Below are 21979 nucleotides of genomic sequence, written 5' to 3'. Positions count from 1 at the left end.
CCATAAACTCGTACCATGATTCTTTCTTCACTGCCAATTCGACTTCCTGATATGTTAAAAGAAATGGAGAATGTAGGAAAACTGAGGGGGAAGCAGAAGAAAATGGAAAATAAAGAAAAAAAAGTTAAAAGAACATAAAAGAAAAAATTAAATTGCTCAAAATGGAAAAAATATGGGAAGCAATTGTATAATTTAACCTAAAATTTTTATTTGAAATGATAATTTAACGTGCCACGTCAACTTACCGTTACACTGTTAACGGTAATTAATATCTCAATGACTAAAATGTTACAACATGATAACGTAACATAACATTTCAAACATAAGTGACTAAAATATAACGTAAAATAAACAAAAGTGACCATAAGTGTAATTTACCCTTTAATTTATAGATGAACTCTAGAAACTAATCAAATATTTATTAGTGGCTAAAGAGACTTTAAAAAGCCTTCAACTTTAAAACCTCGTATAAAACTCATTCAATTTGCATAATTTTCACTAAAAGTGTCATAACTCAAATTCTCAAACTTCAAACTTCAATCGACAATCACATCCCAACATGTATCATAAGTTTGTTTGTACCCAAATAAATGCTTGCCACTTGCTTTTAAAAGACTCAATCCTAAATTCCTATCAACAAATTTAACTCAATAGTATGATTTGGTCATTTGATGCAATTACATCTTTTTACAGACTTCAATCTGTGGATTTCAAGGGAAGCAAGCTACAAAAACCGGAAAACATTTAAGTACAAACATTGTATTCGCCATATGTATAAATCATTCCAGGTACAAGAAGATGATCAAGCACTACTACATTCATAACAATCAACAATAAGAACATTAACCCCCCCCCCAAAAGAGACTAAACGATCACCGTGTTATGTCGGGACCGAACTTAAAAACAAGATAACACTCGAGCCATCGAGAAAATGAACATACTGATTAGAACTACAGATTGAGCTGCACTGGGTACCTATGAATGCAATCTTCCCATGGATTATTAGGAGATGGCTTCACATTCCGGAGCGCAACCCAAACCGCGCTGTTACACTTGAAACCACTCCCGAATGCAATCTGCCAAACACGGTTTCCCTTCCGCATCCGGCCTTTTGCTTCTGTATAGGCAAGTTCATACCAGATCGAACTCGAAGAAGTGTTGCCGAATCGGTGAAGAGTCATACGGGAAGCCTCAGCATGTACCGGAAGAAGCTGCAAATTCTTCTCAAGCTCATCAATTACGGCCCTCCCACCGGCATGAATACAGAAATGATCGAACGCGAGCTTGAAATCCGGGATATAAGGCTTGATTTTCGCATTGAACAATTTCTTGGCAACTAATGTTACAAAGAACAAGATTTGTTCACTTATAGGAAGAACAAGGGGACCCAATGTTGTGATATTGGTCTTGAGTGCACCACCAGCAATTGCCATTAAATCTTTAGACAACGAAACACCTGTTTTACCATTATCATCCTGTTCTTGGTAAACACACTTGAATGCCTTGTCATTTGCCCCACAATGTGTCCTAACCACATGAACAAGCTTATACTTACTGCGCCTCCGATCAACAGACCGATTCGATAGCAGAACCGCGGCGCCCCCGACACGGAACAAACAATTCGGGATCAACATCGATTTCTTGTTCCCAAAATACCAATTTTGTGTAATGTTTTCAGTACTAACCACAACAGCATAACTATTCCTATGAACTTGTAACATGTCTTTAGCAAGATCAATGGCTATAACACCAGCACTACATCCCATACCCCCAAGATTAAAGCTTCTAATATTACCCCTTAACTTATATTTATTAATAATCATAGCAGACAATGATGGTGTTGGATTAAACAAGCTACAATTAACAACAAGTATACCAATGTCTCTTGGTTTAACATTAGTATTAGCAAAAAGCTTATCTAATGCACCAAACATCACCTGTTCTGCTTCTTGTCTTGCAGCCGCCATTGATGGTCTTGGTGGAAGGTAATGCATTGCTTCAGGCACACATGTTTCCTCTCCAAGCCCTGATCTTTCCAATATCTTGCGTTGAAACTCCAATGAAGATTCATCAAAATCACCTGTTAGCTCTGAATGTTCCATGAACTGTTGGTATTTGACTTTCAAATGTGATGGAGGAAGATAACATGAATAATCCAACAAGTAAACGGATCTTGGTCGGGTCATGATATAAACAGTGGATCCAAACACAAGAACAACCGAAAACACAATGAAACTAACGAGGTTGTACTGAAGTTGAAGCCATAATTGATGAACATCATCAAGACTCAACCTTGATGCTTCAACAACAATAACAGACATTAAAGGGATCAAACAAAGAGTCAAAAGATGACTTATTAAATAATGGTAACCGAGTTTAACATACTTCAAGTTAACACTTTGTAAGAAATCAGGCAATCTAGTACGTTGCCGGATCTGAACCCTATTGTTCTCTTCACCATTCATGGCGTTGGGTGGTTCAAAAAAGATGGGAAAGCTTTTTTGGAATACTTTTTCACAAACAAAGATAGGGTTTTTTTGAGAAGAAACTTGGGTATTCTTTGTTATGTTCAAAAGGGGTATATATAGTGAAGATTGGTGGGGTTTAGAAAAGGTTGATGCAACTGCAACAACGACCAAACGCCATTAAAGAACACGTAGAAAATTGTTAGATTACTATTAGTAGAAAGCTACAGAGAAGAAGGAGAGTTGGGGAGTTGGGAGTTTCCTGATCTGATTTTTAAAGTTTCTGCTGCTAACGCCATCCATTCCCCTCACCATTAAAGCTCCATTTTTTTTTTCTTTTGACTATGATTTTCTTTTCATTTTATTAATGGGAACTAAAATGGAGAAAAGAAAAAAGGAAAGGGCTTTGAACATTGAATTTGAAGATTTTGTTTTTATTTTTTTGGTTCTTAATTTGTGGGCCTAAGGAATGGAGAGAAATCAAAGGGCTTGATTTTGTTCTTTTTTTAAAAATGGTGTCTTTTAGAGGGTGATGAGTCAAAGAGAAGGAAGTGGAAGTTTCAGCGATGTTTCTTGCACGGCTTCAAAGATCTGAAATTTGTAAAAGAGTTTGTGAAATACGAGAAATTGTGTTTTTTCACTCTAATAAAGAGGTTGAAGTTACAAATAAAAGACACATGTCACATGTTCATAAGAATTCTTTTCTTAGTCAAAATCAGGGTATTAATCATCAATAATAGTGATTAATGTCATGCAGTAAATATTTTCTAAAAAGTAAATAACTGAAGTATGCAAGAATATCCTCACAAACACTATAGTTACTTTACTAGAACATTCCCTCATGTTCTCATTATCATAGTTCGAATTTTAAATTGGCCTTTAAATTTTAAAATTTTTCAAATCGAATCTTCAAAATATGAATATAATATCAATCAGGTTTTTTTGTCAATTAATTGTTAACTTACATTTGGAATGTTAATTTGTAACATGTGTAACATTGATGAAATTTAAACAAGTGTGTACCACTTATTTCTTTAATGCCCCTTATAAGTATACTCGTGTTTAAAATTTGATCCAGCGTTTTGAATATAATTCACAATGCTCAAGTTGATGGTCATATTGATATTTTAAGTACTCAATTACAATATTTTGAAATTAAGAGATCAATTTAAAATTTGAACCATAATTTAGGTACATACAATGGAATTGACCCTTATGTGTCTGTGTTAAACACTTATTAAAGCTAATGTTTATATAATATTATGTTTCAAACATTTAGGTTTTTCAAAATTAATAAAATTATTTTAAGGTTGTTACTTGGTAAAGATAAAAGAAAAAAATATTAAAAAAATATGAAATTCTAAAATTAAAAAAATATATTTTTATTTTGAGTATAAAACAATTTTGATTTACTTCCCTTCATATGATATGAGTTTACGATTTTCAGTTTTTATTTTTTTATATAATGCCTAAAACTAAACCCGACCTTGGAGATAGTTTAGGAGTACGGTCGCCCAGAGCATAAGGCTAGAAGGGGCCCAAAACTTTTTTTAACATAGAAAAAAAAAATCTTCAACCTTTTAAGTTTTCTTATCAACACTTCATTGCAGTCAGAAAAGAAAAAAGGTCCCATTTTTTTTTATTGTATTACATTTACAATTTTTTTAAAAAGGGTCTTGATTCATTGTTTTGCCTTAGGATTCAAAAAACATCAAGAACGGGGTTGTTTAGAACTACCTATAGCCCCTCCCCAACCCTTAAATAAAAAGATAATGCGTTCCAGCACACTCAAACCTTCGTCTTCTTATATTAACAATAGTACAAATACTAATTAAGTTAAATCATTGTGCTTTATTTGGAAAATAAAATAAAATCAATGTGCTTTAGGTGATGAATATTTTATTTTCCAAAAAGCCAAAGTTCATGACAGAATTTTTAGAGAAATGTTATAATTATGGGTCCACTTACCTAGCTGTCCATAATTTTGTAATTCATGGCCATGCTATTTACCATTTATTATATATTTTCTTTTTTGAACCATGCATCTTGGTGCCAGTAAGGTTCACTATTGATATTATTTTTAATTCTTTTTCTTTCTCCAAGTTATCATTGTTCTCAATGATGAATTTATAATAATTGAAGGAAAAAAAAAGAAAAAACCAAATTTGGCAGTGAGGTGTGTCAAAAGATATGGGTATATTTAACTTTTACATTTATATCAACAATACGTGCTTTATGTACCTCATGCTGATATATAAGGATTAATTTTTAATAGTATAAATGAGTCGGTTTTTTAATAGAATAAATCAATTGTTCTTTGATATAATGTATATGGACTAATTTAACTAGTTGTTAATTAAAAGGGACAAAATATAATTTAACTTTTAGTATAGGGACCTCTATGATATTTTTTTCTAAAAATTAATCCTTCCTATTATCAAAAAAAGCGCAATTTATCTTCAATTAAATCACACAAATTGCCTTGCATTATCTTCTTATATGATTACCTCAAAGTGCATTAGTTTAGTAAAAAATTTGTTGATATCTTATCACGCGAAGTAAATTTAAAAAAAAAAATTGGTTAGGAAGTTTTAAACGATGATTTGATGATTGGTATGGTGGATCCAAGTCAATCCGATAGTCAATGTCTGAGATCGAAGTAGAAAATTATTTTCATAAAAAAAAATTTTGAACTATAGAAGAGACGAAAAATAAGAGCTTTCGATTAGTGCAAGCAGTTTGAATAGAGAAGATCATACAATAGTGATTTTGATATCCCAGTGACTTAAATGAAAACTTTCGAATAATTCAATAATCATTTTGTAACTTTTGAAGTTGAATGACCAAAACGTAAATTTACTAACAATTTAGTGACATTGAATGTAGTTTACCTTAAAATAAAATAATCGATTTAGGGGGCATGGTATAATATGTAAATTTGCATGGGAATTCTTCAAAGAATTCCATAAAAGATTAGGGGGCTCTAATAATATTGCCATTGAATAAATAACTAAATAAATAAACCCAAGTTGAGCATATTGCTTGCTTTGGTGGAAATCGAAGGTGTGAAGCTCACTGCCCAACATCGCAAACTACACAAATCGTAACTAGTAATTAAACCAAACCAATGAGCCACTAATTTCAATTTTCAACGTTGTATTACTTAGAATATTTTTTTAAATTTAATATTTCAATTAGTTTTATTATATATTAATTAATATTTTAATTTATTTATTTTCAAAAGGTCCAATTATGGTTTTAAGTTATTATACTTCAATTTCATACAATTCAATCCCGGTTTCTATAACGTTATTAATGGGGCTAAATTGATAGCATTACTAACTGTTGTTAATTGATAACCATTAGAGGTGAAACTAGAAATTTTGTAGTTGGAATCGAGATTGGGTAAACTACACCCAATGTTATTAAACTATTAGTTAGTTTACGTTTTAGTCATTCAACTTCAAAAACTTACAAATATGGTTATTGAACTATCTGGAAGTTTTCATTTTAGTCACTAGGCTATTAAAATAGTTTGTGTATGGCCCTCTCCGTTCTCACCACTTGCACCAGTTGAAAGTTATCCTTTCCCTTCTCTTCTACAGTTTAATTTTCATTAAACAGCTTCGAACATCATCGAAGAACAAAAATCCAAACAATTTTTTTCATTGATCTCCGACACTGGCCATTAGATCGACTTGGATCTAAGGTATATTTTTCTACTCATCGATAGGTACTAATCTACAGTACTGAGAGTATAGTTTACCCTAATTTTTTAGGCTAAAATATAATTTTGCCATTTACTATTAACTTACAACTTGGTGTATGGGAAAAGAGAAAAAAAGGAAGGGAGGCCATACCCCTGCTTATCTTTTGGGGGTTAAATTTGTTAGTGTCCCGTTTTGAAACAAACAAATACTCACTTGGTAGTCATGTAATTAAAAATGTAATATTGTAATGAATTTAAATTTAACAAAATAATTTTTAACAGTGTTAATATTTGAACTTGAATTTTGAAATCTAAAAAAGTAGAAGAATTAAATTTCTAAAATTAAAACTACAGAGACTAAATTCTAAATTTATAAAAATATAGACACTTGTGATATATTTTAACCGAGGAAAAAAATAAAAAGTCAAAGGCCCCAACCGTGCTCGGCTTCACAATGATAAATGCAGAACAAAAGTCAAACGGTGAAAGGCCTTTTGCCCAAAATTTGCTATGGGCTTACGTCTTTCGTTTTCCGTTTCTTTTGATGATGTATGTGGGCCATGTATATATATACACATACATACATACATTATAAAACATTATCTTTATAATAATTATAATTTTTATTTTATTTTATGAAGCTTTTGATATTAGCCTTTGTATTATGTATAAATTACGAATTTTAGTTTATTAATTTTAATTTAATTAATTTTGGTTATTGTACTTTTAATATTTGAAATTTCACTTCTAATCTAAATGATAACAGTTAAATCCGTTAATTAAAATTTTAAGCTCATTTTTTGATTGAGCCCTGTTGTAGGCCAATTTTAGCCTGTTTACAATCAAAACCAAATGACCCATTTAAATTGCCCAGGCCCAAATACAAATACTCAAAACACAGTTACAACCAAAACCCAAACTAACCTAAACACTTAAAACCCAACACCAATCCAAAACAGTGAAACCCGATAGGTCCAAAACTCTAAAAATTTTGGAAAGCCACACTGCTCCACCATGTCGGCCACCACGCCCCGCGCGTGCTGAGCCATCACACACTCCACCGTCCGTGCCCATTCCCTGCAATCAGACAAGACAGAAGTAATAAAAAAATAGGTGAAAAAGAGTTATAAAAACCCAAATAAAAAACTGTAAAAGGGTTCCCTTTTCTTTTCTTTTTTTTTAGACAGTTTAAAATACAAAAAAACAAGAGAAATGTCTCAAGTCTATAATCAAAGTAGCAGTTTTAATTAGTACTCAAATACAAGCAAAATATCCAAACAACCAAGCATCGATATCAACACTAAGGTGATTTTCTTTTTTTTTTCTTCATTTCAGTATCGGCCTTCTATTTTATACGTATACATATTAAATAATATAATAAAATAATAAAACGAAAATAACAAAAAAAAGAAAAAAAACTAACCTTTTCGATTTTTCGGCCACCATGTACGGTGGCCGGCGCCGGCGCCGGCTCCGGTCCAGTGACCGGACCGTCCTTTCCCCCCAGGCTGGAAATCGCCCAGCTCCCTCACCCCTCTCTTTTGTTTTTTCCTTTCTACTGTTGCAAATGAGATTTTCTAAAAAATTTGGCCTTTAAATAGCCTCCCAAAACGACGTCGTTTTGGGGGCTGGCATTTAACCCCAAAACGACGTCGTTTCACTTGGCCCGACCCGATTCGACCTGAACCCACTTCAGGATCCGCGTGTTTTTAACTCAGTGGGCAATTTTCGCATTTGGCCCTTCCGCTTTTCTGAGGGTTCGCAATTAAGTTCCTATGATTTTGCAATTTGGCCACCTAATTCTCTGAGGTTTTCAATTTAGCCCCGTACCAAGCGCTGCGTTTTAACGATTGGGGATATTTCTGTTTTCGGTCCTCCCATGTTGCGCGCATATTGCAATCTGGTCCTCTCCTCCTTATTTTCTTTTCAAATCTACCCCACAACTTTGTTTTTAGTTTAATTTTAGTCCTGTTTTCGTTTATTTTCATTTTTTTATTTAAATATCCTTGTTATTTTCATATTATTGATGTTGTTATTATTATTATTATTATTATTATTATTAGTATGTACTTTTGTTATATGCGTATATATATGTATTTGTATTTAGTTTTTTTATTTATTCTATTTTAATATTTTTAATGCTATACTTGCCTTTATATTTCAACATTATTATTATTATTACCAATGTTTAAATATGTTTTATGTATATATGTGTATATATATATATATATTTACGTAGGCTTATTTTTATTACTTTATTTCAATATCTTTATTGTATTTGTTTTTGTGTTTCAATATTGTTATTATATTTATTATTATTATAATAGTGTATATTTCTATTTATGTACATAGATTTATATATATAGTATTTTTGTTATGTTACATTGTTCTTTTTTTGTATTTTAATACCATTACTATTATAATCATTAACTGTAGTATATGTTTTGTTATATACGTATATATTTTATATATTATATATATTATTATTTTTATTATACATATTACATATATATTAAATATCGTATTATTCATGTATTATATCATATATGCACATATCTTTAATATATATATATAAGTATATCTTTATGTAATATTAGTATTATTATTAATATTAATATGTTTTTTTAACATTGTAATTATATGTGTATATATTATGTAAAATGTTTTAATATTATATTATATATATGTTTTATATATATTATGAACATGTATTTTCAATATTATTAGTTAAATTTTTGTATATATTACCCTATGTACATTTTTAATAGTACAAGTTACATATACCTTTTTTACTATCTTATGTATATACTTCAAACACTATATATAGTATATTTCTAACACTATTACTATTTATATATATATTTTACATATATACTCTTAATTATCATCGTGTTCTGATTGTGTTCTCATATTTGATACTATTGTTACATTTAATATCACGTGCATTGTCATTGTTATAAATATTATTGTTGTATGTATTATGTGCCTTGATGTATTTCCAACTATTATCTTTCATTTCCCGCCCATTTTTATATATTACCCCGCTGTTCATTATCTTAAAATATTTATTTGTGTTTTTATTTATTTCAATAAGCAAGGCAACGTACCGATTTAAGCACTATGTCATCGATTTCATCGCTATGTTGGGTGAATATCAATCGACTCGTGTTAAAACGGTATATCCTTCTCAAAAGAAAACGAAACTTGAAATTTCTCGCGTTTTGATTGGATCACGATTCAATGTTACTTTGGACTTGCAATTTTGAAAATTAAGACAACACTTGTTTATAAGATACCAATTTTGGGCGTCGTGAGGGTGCTAATACCTTCCTCGCGCGTAATCGACTCCCGAACCCTAATTTTTCTCTGGACTTTCATGTAGACCTAAACTTGGCATTCTTTTTGTTTTAAAAATAAATTTATTAGGTGTCCAATCACACCTATAAAAAGGATCGGTGGCGACTCCCTTTGTTAATAAAATCGAAAGTTAGTTTTCAAATGTTTAATAAATCGCCACAATTAGCGACCAAGCGAAACTAAAATTTTTACGTCGCTACAAGCCCAAACCTAAAAAATAGACCTAAAAATTTGACAAGACTTGAACCGAATAAAAGCTACAACGGGACAGTTTAGATTAGTTGGTCGCCATTTCCCACAGATATACTCTTTCATCGTCTTTATACACAAAATACAATACCACATACAAAAAATATATCTTTTTAAATTATAAATATAATAATAATCTCAATTAAAATAATTTATTATAAGTGATAAATTAAATAATTAAATTCAAGGAATAATTACAAAAGGTAAGACTTGAACTTCAATTTTATTTTGGTCACACGAAAATATATTAATAAATTAAACAAATGATAACTTTCTCGGAACAATGATTTGGATTAATAATGTATTCAGATTAAGATTGAGTGATGGTATCATCATTTGTGTATATATTAGATAGAAGATCATTTCATTTCACGAAAAAACACATACAAGAAAAGTGCAAGAGGAGGACACAAACTAACCTCAAGCTGACAGGCTCCTCCGATACACCCATTTTCTATTGTCCAATCTCGTGAGAGATCACAGAAATATCCGATAAAAGAAACAGCAACAAGCTCGGAGGAGCAATCTCATAAGTGTGAGGAGATGCTTGAGATAAAGCCACTCGGGCAAGATGATTGCATTGAACTTTTGAATGTATTAGTTGTATTTGTAATAGTGAAACTCTAAAAAAAAAATCTAAAATTTATCCAAAGTAAATAAAGGTTTAATTACTATTTTTGTTTACCACGTTGAAATTTAGGATTTATTCTCTCTACTTTAATTTGACATAATTTAGTCTCTTGATTTTTATAATATCAATAGTAAACCCAATTTGATAATATTGTTAACAAATACCATTAATAGTGACTATATAGATTTTTATTTTTACCTACTACTAAAATTTACAAAGGTAAAAGACCTAAATCATATCAAATTAAGGTATCATTTCTTTCTTTCAAAAAAAAAAGATCAATCCCAAATTTCAACATAATAGAGGGACTAAAAACAAAATTAAACCTTAACAAATAATATCAAATTATCGCTTGACATGCATATGGTTCAACTTCTACATAATCCATCTGTTTTTGCCCTGAAATAAAAAGCAAACCAGGCCAAAATAAAGCAAAATACATATATTATAAATATATAAAAATTAATATATATTCCAAATAAGATATTTTTGTTCTTTCACGACAATAACAACAAAAAGAGAACATAGAGGAAGTGAGGATCACAGCTTTTGTGCCTCTTCTTAATACATCAATACTGACATGCATGCATGCATGTATATATATATATATAAGAGCATAACAAAACTTAGATTTCACTACTTTTGTGATTATTCTATAATTAGTACAACCATTAATACTAGTAGGTAAGCAGCATAATAATGGGGTTCATTGTTGTTTAATGTTGGTGCATGATGACATGCCAGAAGTCCATTGATCATCTTCATTAATTCAGATTCTGATTTTTCATCCTGCAATATTAATTAAACACAAAAATATATAAGATAATTAGCCATAAAATAAAAAATAATAATGAGATATTTCCAGCTTGTTTGATATATATATATATTCTTGTTAGAACTCCATGCAAATGATTGGAAATTATGTAAATGGGCCCCCTACATATATACTTTTCTTAATAAAGGTCACTGTTCTTTCTCTTCATAAGGGGAATAAGGATTATTATTCGAGGATTGAAGATTTAATATCAAACCTAAATACCAAGTTTAGGGACTAAAAGTTATATTAAACCATTTTAAAAGGGTTATGCACATGAAATCAAATAAATTGCAAGTATAGGGAAAAGTAGAATCAATGAAAAGTTAGATGGTCAGACATGAGGAACAGCAATGAAACAAGGTTGATGAAAACATGTCAAATGTGTATATATATATATAATTCACTCCGTTTTGAGACCATAACTGGTGTTAGTGTTACCTTGGGTGTTGCTGCCACCAGTGGTCCTATAGTTAGGGAATGGCACTTTGCCTGATTCAATTTGCTTCACATCTTTCACAAGCAGTTCATAGTGCCTCTTCACTTCCTCCGCGGTTTTCCCTCCGATAGCCTTGGCAACATTGTACCAACGGTCAGGTGTGTCCTTGTCATAAACAGCCAAAGCTTTTTCAAAATCTTTGTTTTGTTTGGCTGTCCATGAACTAGAACCTTGGGACGACATTGAGCTTGATGCCATAATATAAAAGCTAATAATATGATATTCACTAAGGGGATGATGATGATGATGGTGATGATGGTATGAGCAAAAGAGTTGGCAATGGCTGATATTTATAGAGGTAGTGAAGGGGGTGGTGAGGTGAGGGGTATATGGACAATTGGCTTAGAAATTTTGGACACCATGTTGTAAGAATTTTAAGTGATTTGTCTCCCTAAGAACCACAAAATTGTAAAAAAAGATGATGAAGAAGAGGAAATGTATGAGAATCAGTATCTACTAAGTCTAAGCACCTAAATTTTGATGAATAATGTATTAACAGTCAAAAAAAAAAAAAAAGCTTTGTTTTATTCTTTTTGAGTTGATAATCATGTCAAGTTCTATGAACTGATTGATTTGAGGGATAATCTTTTGGGGGGAGTTTGGAAATATCTATTTCATCTACAACAAAAGTTATTTTAGTTGACTATACAGTATTAGAAGATATATGCCTTCCAATGCATGATGATGGAAAATCAAAACCCAAATAATGGGAAAAGTTTTGTTTCTTTAAGCTTATAAACAGGGTTAAAACATCATTTAGTCCCCGAATTTAGTAATTCTTCTCTATTTGATTCATGAACTTTTTTTTAGTTAACATTAGTCCCAACATTTGGCAACATTTCTCAATTTTGGTCCATGCAATGAGGTGGTATTAGAAAAATTTGTTAGGAAAAAAAAGTATAAGGCTAAGTTAGAAAAAACTACCAAATTCAGGTACTAAATGTTCCCTTATCCCTTATAAATATGTTGCTTGAACTATTCATTTTATTTCAAATATCCATGTATGAGCTATTGAGCTCGTAATATTTATCACTTTATTTAAATGAATTTTAATATTTTATGTACACTTAAATAAATTTTTAACATACTTTACCAATGTATATCGGGTTAACTGGTAAAGAATATGTAAAATATTAGGTTTACATGACTCAACTCAAGATTTAATCAAGCCCAACATGGCTACTAGACACTACACACTAGAGATCTTAGACCTTAAAATATCTTATTAGCTTGTATTCAAATACACCTTTTAACTTCTTTCTTTTTCATATATATAACTCCTAAATTACCCATAAATTCCTCCCAACTCTTAAATAAAATAAAAAAAACGCACTTAAACATACAACTACCAATTTGCAGTTAACATCCTGTCAGCACCTTTTAGCCTTTTAATTTATGCTCAATTAAGCCTCTAACCTTTTAGGCTTTTTAATAGACGTGATTTATTAGTAAAGTTTTGGACTCTTTAGTTTTAATGATACTCTTTCTTACAATTTGGGGGCTGTTTGATTTCCTGGAAAAATGATGTGTCTAATTTTCCTTCTTGAATCGAAAATCGAAATTTCCCCCGTGATTGTTTTTGGAGAAAACAAAAACATTACATGTTTTTCAAGATCAATGAGTTCATTACAAGGGAAAGTGAAAACTGCACATATTGTTAATTTATTGCACTCGTTTAAAGACATGCAAATGACAAAAAAAAAACACACACACACACAGAGATCATAGCATCAACATAACAGTACATTGGTAAATTATTGTATGGTCCTAAAATGTACAGAACACCTCAAAAGCTGTTACCAGATAAAAATAAAACAGAACACTGCTGTATATGAAAAAAAGATTTAGATGTTCTTCAATTTTATTGCCTTGTAGTACAGTAATTATTGTTGTTTTTAATGGAAATTTGATTTGAACTATTTGCCCTTATTTTGATTTCTTTTTCTTTTAGGATGGTCCATATCCTTTGTTACTTTGTACCTCCCTCCAAAGATCCATAACCATACCTGAACTGACTTCAGGTCTACAATACCAAATATTGTTCAAAAATTGAGTAAACTAGTCCCTATTCATTACATTAAAGATCAAACTGGTTTTTTTTATTAAAAATTGAGATACACTTGGCACGCCACGTGTAACTATTTGGTTATTCTGTCAGCCACTGAAATAGATAAAACTTTTAATAGAAATGACTAGCTTACTATTTAATCTAATGTAATCTATTTTCTAACATAAAGAATTTTACGAAACTTATACCCAGTAAATTGGTATCTGCAACAAGTATGCATTCACAAGGAGTCTTAGACTGTTCAAAATCCATATCAGTTTATTTACTTACAGTCGGATTAACAGACCATTTCTCTGTACATAACTCCGAACAAAAGTGATTCATCATCCAAACTGCGTAAACAATTTGCATGAACCCTTAGATTCCGTCTTTAGAAAACGCGATGGACGACATTTTCGAAGCAATTTCGAGGAAGAAAAGAAGCTAAATATCTTGGTTGGAATAACAAGTCAAAATCCACAAAGACAGCATCAAAATTGGTAGGACGGTGGAGTGATACCATGGTACTGTTTTTAGCCTATGCAAGTTGAGTATATAGTTTAGCCCCAACCTATAGGGACCTTACTATGCCATCACTAAATATCCTGCAACTAGACCCTCACTGTAAAGTCCGCCTAATTTCGATTTTAAGATTCATAATCGACGACGATTCCTTCGTGATGCTGGTCTGATCCATCGACGGGGCAAAGAGCTCGGTTTTTTTTTTCTGGGATTTTTTTCAATGTGATAGCACATTATTCTTTTGATGATTTACCCTATACCAACCAGCACTGGTTCACACAATAAGGTAATGGCCAGCTAGTGCTCAAGTTGCAAAGGGTTCTCACATTCACATAAAATGGGGGGCTCACAGTGATGATTGCTTGAAAGTTACTCCCTACAACTTTCATGGAATATTTATCATTCTTTGGCTAAGTGGTCCTTTTAGTCCAATTCTGTTTTTGCCCTTTTTTGCAATGATTTTGTTAATCATTTCAAGCCTTTCAAATTTGGTAAACTGCATCCACGGAGGACCACGGTGGTTGAATTATTAGTAAATTTATATTTTAGTCACTTAACTTTAAAAAATTACAAAATAATTATTGAACTGTTCAAAAAATTTTATTTAAGTTACTGGGTTATTATTTTTTTTTAAGAAAAGACCGGCTAGTAATCTCCAAGCAACAATTCAATGATCAATACTGTGAATCGATACCCATCGATGAGTTGAAGAACGTACCTTAGTTCCAAGTCGATCTGACGGCCAATGTCGAATATTAGAGAAGAAAGTTGTTTGAGTTTTGGTTTGCAAATTCGTAACGTTCAAAGTTATTTTATGAAAAAAAATGAACTGTAGAAGAGAAGGGGAATGAGAGTTTTTAATTGTTGCAGACGGTGTGAACAGAGAAGGTTATAAAGTAACAATTTTAACAACCCGGTGATTTAAATAAAAACTTTTGAGTTTTGAATTGTTTATTAACCATTTTATAACTTTTTGAAATTGAATAACCAAAATGCAAACTTAATCACCTTGGGTGTCATTCACCCGAAAAAATCCATTGGTTTTTTTTGTGCTTTTTTTAAGTGGGATATTTTTTAGTTATATTAAAATTATTCGGATCAAAGAATTTATAAGAAGTGTTTGTAGCTTTGTTTGTGTAAATTACGATATTATTATAATGTTTAGCCTTTAAATTTTGTTAATTACGTTCATTTTAGTATCTATACCTTTTTTTTCAATTCACTTTGGTAGATAAAAATTTGATGATTCTTCTTATTTTGATATGAATTTAGATTCCGTTAAAGTATTATATTATCATACTTTTAAAGAATATAAGTTTAGATACTAAAATAACTTAATTACTAAGTTCAGACATTAAAATGGATTAAAGAAACTGTACATGTTTCAAAACTTAATTATTAAATTCAAAGACCCCAAATTATAATTATTGTGGGGAATTTTTTTTATTGGTGAAAAAGTTACAACTTACTTTGAATATATATAGCTTAGACTCGTGATAAGCGCTAAAATTAACATATTTTAATCTCATTCTTAATGCATTTTGGGAGATTATTCGATGTTAATTGTGAATTTTATGCTCCTAATCCTTTAAATTCACGTTTTTTATACTTAATAGAGCATTTGGAAGCAAAAGAAGTGAAAAACGAGCGAAAACTAAGAAATTGGAGCAAGCTACAAGAGCCACACGGGATGACTCATTCCACATGGCCTTTTAAGCGATTTCTTTCCTAGGTATTATTTTGTTTCTTGGTTGTTAATCGATTATTTTCCTGAATTGTTCTTTGTCGTGTTCATTAGTTAAATAATTTAGTTAATTTTAGTTTTTAAATCAATCACTCAAATTATTCGGTTAAATAATAGAAATACAATAATTACTAATACTCTTAGTCTTTGTGGGAACGATATATTTTCTCACTGTAATTATACTATTAATTAATAGATGCATTTGCATTAGTCAAATTTTTAATTAATTTCGTAAATATCAACTCAAGTGAGAAGAATAAAATTAGTGCCTTTTTATGGGTTTTTCCTTTTCAATTCAATCTTTGAACAAAGTAAAATTTGGGAGAATGGAATAATTTTTTTCCCAATTGGTTGAATTATTTTATTTGCAAAGGGAAGGCCTAGGAAGGGGGGTGAAAACAAAAGGTATAGGGGTATATAGGAGGGAATATGCAAAGGCAAATGGCAATAATTGTATGAATATGACTTGGGCATTCCCGGATTTAAATTGCAATAGTTGAAGTGTTTTTTTTTGAAATTATCGTAACGAATATTACGAATCGTAAAATTATTATTATTTTTTTAATATTAATTTTATTATAAGTTCTTATCATATTTACTTTTTTATATATAATGCTTAGAACTACTCATAACTCTTCCTCAACCCTAAATAGGAAGATAATGAGCTTTAACACACTCGAACCCATGACTCCTACACTAACAATAATACCGATACCAATCGAATTAAGACTCAATCGGTAAAATCAATATTGTTAGATTACGCTAGGGTTGCTATATAAATTCATATCACAAATTAAGTATATTTTGGGTACAATTGGACTGATTTTTTTTTTATTTTTTTGTTGTGATTCCCATTTCTAAGGAAAGAAGCATTGAAAAGTTAGTAGATACATGTATATATGTGGCTTATATAAAATGTAAAAGATGTGATGTAGCAAGAGGACACGAGCCCATGCAAATTGCAAATAGATAAGGGATAAAATAATGAGATTATTTGGAGATTTTAACCTTAAATTCTTATATTTGTTCATAATTTTTTATAGAAATTATGGGCGGAATTAAAAATCCGTAAAAGTATAAGGAGATTTCTATATAAGAAATCATATCGCATTTTATTTTCTTTACTTAAAAAATAAGTGAATTAATCAATATACGTTAAATCAAAAAGTAAATTGATCATTCTATTAAAAATTTCATTTATTTCTATTGTTAAAAATTATTTCTCGTACGTCAACAATAAGATGCACGTTATACCATGTCAATTTAACAGTATGGTGAAGTTTTTAATAAAAAATAAAGATTAATTTGTTTATTTTTTTAGTAGAGAAACTAAAATACAATCTGACTCCTAAGCTTCTGTATTACTTTTATCTTAAAAATTCATCTCAAAAGGACTAGATTTAAATTACAAATTGCTCTGTGATCTCTAACATTGTCCCTGTATTTGTCAAAAACATTAAATAATGATATCGTGAAAGTTTTTGATCTCATCATAAATTAATCTCATCTAAATGGTTTCGAGTTATGAATTAGAGCATGGAAGAAGTATATAATATATATATGGTATTGGAATTTTATACAAAAATTGTACATTGGTATTTTTCATCGTACATTGATTCTAATGTTGGAAGATTCAAAGAGACCAAAGCAAGATATGGTGGGGGCAAAGATTCGTATGTTCTTATGCTGATCTTGTTCTGTCCTTTCCCCTAAAGTGCATATATAAAAGTCAACGTTGGCTTCGTGTCTGTTTCGTTATTTTGTAATCAATAGAGAGGTTAAATTCTACTATTGATTCCTGTATTTTGTGTAAAAGTTATAGATTTAATTTATGTATTTTTCGAATTTTGAAACTTCAGTCTTGACGCAAATGATATTTGCCAACCCATTAATTAGATATTTAGTGAATAATATGTGAAAATAATCAGTTAACATGGTATTACACATTTAATGATATATTTTTGTGTTAGATTTTGGAAATATCAAAACTTAATGGATTTAACAGTTATTGTTTGGTGATAATTAAATTTTAAAATTTGAAAAGTACAAAAATTAAAAATGATCAAATTAAAGTGTAGAAATTAAATCCACAACTTTCGTAAAGTACATGGACCAATAACATAATTTAACCTATATTAGAACTCTTCTTACTATGTGTAAATTGTGCATTTAGTCCTTGTATTATATTTTGATCATTTTTAGTCATTGTGCTATTAGAAATTTATAATTTTAGGTTAGATCAAATGTTAGGTTATTGTTTTCACTTATTACTCACAAAAAACCAGTTAATAAATTTAACAATTGTTGTTTGCATTAAAATTGAAATTTCGAAATTTAAAAAATATAAAAACTAAGAATAATTCAATTGGAGAACATGGACTAAATCTACAATCTTACACATAATACGAGACTAATAGTAAATTTTAATCAGATAAATTTAACTGCTACCATCTGGTTAGGACTAAAATCTCAAAATTCAAAAGCATTATAACCGAGTTTTGTGCTTGTGGTGGCCCCCTTTTTTCAGACCTTAACTCGCTATTTCCTTTCTTCAACCATGCTCCTCTTTTCCTTTATCGTTTTCTTTACTATTCCGTTTACTTGCTTTGCTTTTTCTCTACTGTTTTCACTTATAGTATGGCCTTGAAGGGGTTGGTGGTGGTGCTCCGTCTCCGGCATACTCACTGTGCTTGTTCCACTCGTGGCTTTTGTTGTTTTTACCTAGCTTGCTTTGGTGTCCTTTCTTACTTTTGTCACAAACTTTCATTTTGATCCTCATACAAGAGTAATGGAGAATCTAAGAATCAAAGAGAACAAATTTGTTTTGACATTCAATTTAGTACATGAGTTTTTTTTTATGTTTTTTTTTACAATAGCACATTTGTCAAACATTCACCAGGCCACGTGATGTTGTTTAACCTATATATCAAATTGTACCTTGAAGTCAAACTTAAGTACTAAATTAGACAAAAAAAATGAAGTACTAAATTGAACCTTAAAACTAAATTTAAGTATCAAATAATACAATTAACCTTATTTCCATATAATAAATTTATTGGTGGTGTTTTAGACAGTGGTGCAAAAACTTCAACCCAAACCTAAATTTTCTATAGTCCATACAATAGGCCTAATTGGGTTATTTTTATCACACCCCGTTATTACTAGACCATAATAAGTAAAGATGTTCATGAGTTGAATTAATATATGCCTTATTATATACATGTAAATTTTAATTTAATTTTATTTAATTTTTTAAAATTATATAGAGATTAAATTAATTCATTTGATAATAATATTTTTCAAAATGTAATAATCCAACTATCACGTGTCTAGTTGTCTAAAAAAATTGAGGATATTTAAAAGAAATAAAATTGTAAAAAAATATATAAAATAAATTTATAATTTCAAAAATAAACTTAATATCATTTCATTATGGGCCTAAAGCTCAAAAGTTACGAAGGACAAAACCCTACAAAAACCATAGTTTTTTATTAACAGCGCCGCCATGCATGGGAGGAAGAGAAAAGGAACGACCGAAAATCCGCTGAGAGACCGCCGTACCGGCGTTGACAGCTTGCTCACCTTGGAAATTATTATGAAAAATTATCACCGTTTTATACAATATTTTTTAATCAATTTATTTATTTAAAGAAATGTTTATTTGTTTATTTTCCACTCTTCATATAAAAATAAAAAAGAGAGGTAACAAATGAATTGAAAAGAAAGCATTTACTTCATTCCACTTTCATGTTTTAAAACTCCTGATAATACAAGAAAAAATATCGATAGAAACCAGACACTAACAAGCAAACCCATTAAACCCTAAAATAAGCGCCGAAGCTCACTCAAACCCTAAAACGCCTTAACCTAAGCCCAAGAACCGCCGCCACCTGAGTAACGAGATCCACCATCACCGTATCCACCACCATCACGGCGTCCACCTCCGTATCCACCACCTCCATATCCACCTTCACGGCGACCACCATATCCACCGCCTCCACCACGGTTGTACCCACCTTTTCCTCCAAATCCTCCACCACCACCTCCGCCGCCGCTTCGGCGAGATTGTGCTTCGTTGACGGTTATATTCCTTCCATCGAGACTCCGACCGTTCATTCCTTCAATAGCATCTCTCATCGATTTCTCATCACGGAAAGTAACGAAGCCAAAGCCTCTGGATCTTCCAGTCTCACGATCGTTAATGATCTGAAAAAAAATCAACAAAATCTCAAAAAAAAAACTAAAAATTGTTAGAATCGATCGATCTTCGGCCCAGAGGGTATGAAGATGGAACGTACCAGCGAGACTTTAGAAAACAGTTTAGAATAGTAACAAGAGATTATCGAGTAGTAACACAAAATAACAGATCAAGGATCACAGATCATAGACATGGAGGCCCAGGTCGGGTTGGATTCGAGTCAGATCTGGAGTCCGATCACTGCGACAAACGGACCTTCGAATCGACGATCTCGCCGTAAGCACTGAAGGCTTCTTCGAGAGCACGGTCGTTGATGGTCCATGCGAGACCTCCGACAAAGCACTGGTACTCGACATCTGCAGAAGCCATGTGCGGAATGTAATTAAACCCTAGGGGCGGCAAAGGAAATAAAGGGAAAATGGAAAGGGTATTTTGGAGATAGAAGAGAATGAGAGATGAAGAGATCTAGACCTAGTTTTTATAGAAGGAAAAAGAAGAGTGAGGTTAACTATGGTTACTTATTTTCTGGTTTGTTTGGGTAGGTTAATAATAATAATAATAATAATAATAAAATCATCTATATAAATTCTCATTTATCGCATCATTATTGATCGGAACGGTTTAATCGATTATATATAACTAATAAATATATATGAACTAGTAAACTTCTGATTTACCATTACATAGTACAAATTAAAAGAAAAGTGGTAGTTTTGTAATACAAAATTATTACCCAATATAATAGATTTAATATATTAGTTCTTTTAGAGCTTCGAATTAATTTTGTACATTTAATATATTATCTTTAGAACTCTTTTTGTTTTGTAGGTTTCAACTTTCCGTGGTGATCAGAAGTACTACGACTATTCTTATGGTGGTTTTTATTTTGCCACCAATTTGTATTCTCTTCGAGGAATGAAACAAATCTTATTAGATATACTTATATTCATGCTGATAGATTATTTATTTAAACAAAAACTAATATCAGAAAATTTTAACCCCGATTAAACAATCAATCAATCATGTTTAAAAGTTCCAAATAAAAGTAACATCAATTAATATGTCATAAAAAATCCGAAAGATATAAAATAATGCAACTAGTTAGGTAATGTATAGAGACAAAACTAAATAAAACGTATGAATAAAAGCCACATGTTAAACATCAAAATCAGACATAATGTAAGGACTAGCAATTTTTTCATATCCATCATTGCAAACGTGCATGAAATTCAACTCAAAATCCAACCGTTTATGTTCATTTATCTTTTCCTTTTAGAATTGCTTATGTCATTTCTCTAAATAATTAATTAATGGAATAATATAAAGCGTATGAATTACCTTTGACAACTTTACAAAAGTTACAAGTTTCTTGGGGATGTACAGTAAGCAAAATATATTACATTTGTAAAATTAAACCACGCGAGTTCTTTTTTATACTTCTTATGAAACAATTAATTAATACAAACAAGGTCCATAAAAATGTCAATGGCCTCATTAATATAGTAATTCTAGATTAGAATCGACTCAAAAATCAGTTTAGACACTCCTCAAAAATTGTCTTTACACATGTACGGGTATTGAAAATTTTCAAATTCTATAACCAATTTAAGAAGAGGCGTTAGAGGAACGCAATCTTTATTTGAACTAAATTAAATCCGAACAATCATAAAATTCATTGATTTACCAACAATCATAAGTCTATTGGTTTATCGACACAAAATTGCATACTATAGAGATATAAATA

The 21979-nt window shown here is 30.7% G+C and overlaps 3 protein-coding genes across 4 annotated transcripts; all 3 read right to left on the bottom strand.

The window, feature by feature from the left end:
- Positions 1 to 647: 647 nt before the first annotated feature.
- Positions 648 to 2946, bottom strand: LOC107927815 (3-ketoacyl-CoA synthase 4). Its single transcript, XM_016858940.2, has one exon. The coding sequence runs from the start codon at positions 2463 to 2465 to the stop codon at positions 951 to 953; it is 1515 nt and encodes a 504-aa protein (XP_016714429.1). The 5' UTR covers positions 2466 to 2946; the 3' UTR covers positions 648 to 950.
- Positions 2947 to 10936: 7990 nt separating this feature from the next.
- LOC107927901 (protein RADIALIS-like 1) lies at positions 10937 to 11996 on the bottom strand. Its single transcript, XM_016859025.2, has 2 exons — positions 11667 to 11996; positions 10937 to 11200 (listed from the first exon to the last, which is right to left on the bottom strand). Exons 1-2 carry the CDS (start codon positions 11920 to 11922, stop codon positions 11196 to 11198), a joined length of 261 nt encoding a protein of 86 aa, XP_016714514.1. The 5' UTR covers positions 11923 to 11996; the 3' UTR covers positions 10937 to 11195.
- A 6398-nt stretch (positions 11997 to 18394) lies between these two features.
- Positions 18395 to 20955, bottom strand: LOC107928000 (glycine-rich RNA-binding protein GRP2A). Of its 2 annotated transcripts, XM_041102637.1 has the most exons (3): positions 20491 to 20720; positions 19885 to 20243; positions 18395 to 18729 (listed from the first exon to the last, which is right to left on the bottom strand). In XM_041102637.1, exons 1-2 carry the CDS (start codon positions 20602 to 20604, stop codon positions 19905 to 19907), a joined length of 453 nt encoding a protein of 150 aa, XP_040958571.1. In that variant the 5' UTR covers positions 20605 to 20720; the 3' UTR covers positions 18395 to 18729; positions 19885 to 19904. The 2 variants fall into 2 exon arrangements, with proteins under 2 accessions (XP_040958571.1, XP_016714643.1); XM_016859154.2 differs by lacking the exon at positions 18395 to 18729 and having other exon boundaries at positions 19752 to 20243; positions 20491 to 20955.
- Positions 20956 to 21979: the final 1024 nt, after the last annotated feature.

This window comes from Gossypium hirsutum, chromosome A03 (assembly GCF_007990345.1).
Source record: "Gossypium hirsutum isolate 1008001.06 chromosome A03, Gossypium_hirsutum_v2.1, whole genome shotgun sequence".
Lineage (NCBI taxonomy): Eukaryota > Viridiplantae > Streptophyta > Magnoliopsida > Malvales > Malvaceae > Gossypium > Gossypium hirsutum.
Note: the sequence above shows the minus strand (reverse complement) of the source record. Positions and strands in the feature narration are given on the sequence as shown.

Coding starts and splice junctions, on each gene's coding strand:
- LOC107927815 (XM_016858940.2), bottom strand. CDS start 2,465: ATGAATGGTGAAGAGAACAATAGGGTTCAGATCCGGCAACGTACTAGA.
- LOC107927901 (XM_016859025.2), bottom strand. CDS start 11,922: ATGGCATCAAGCTCAATGTCGTCCCAAGGTTCTAGTTCATGGACAGCC.
- LOC107928000 (XM_016859154.2), bottom strand. CDS start 20,604: ATGGCTTCTGCAGATGTCGAGTACCAGTGCTTTGTCGGAGGTCTCGCA. Junction 20,244..20,490: donor GCGAGATCGTCGATTCGAAG/GTCCGTTTGTCG, acceptor ATTTTTTTTCAG/ATCATTAACGATCGTGAGAC.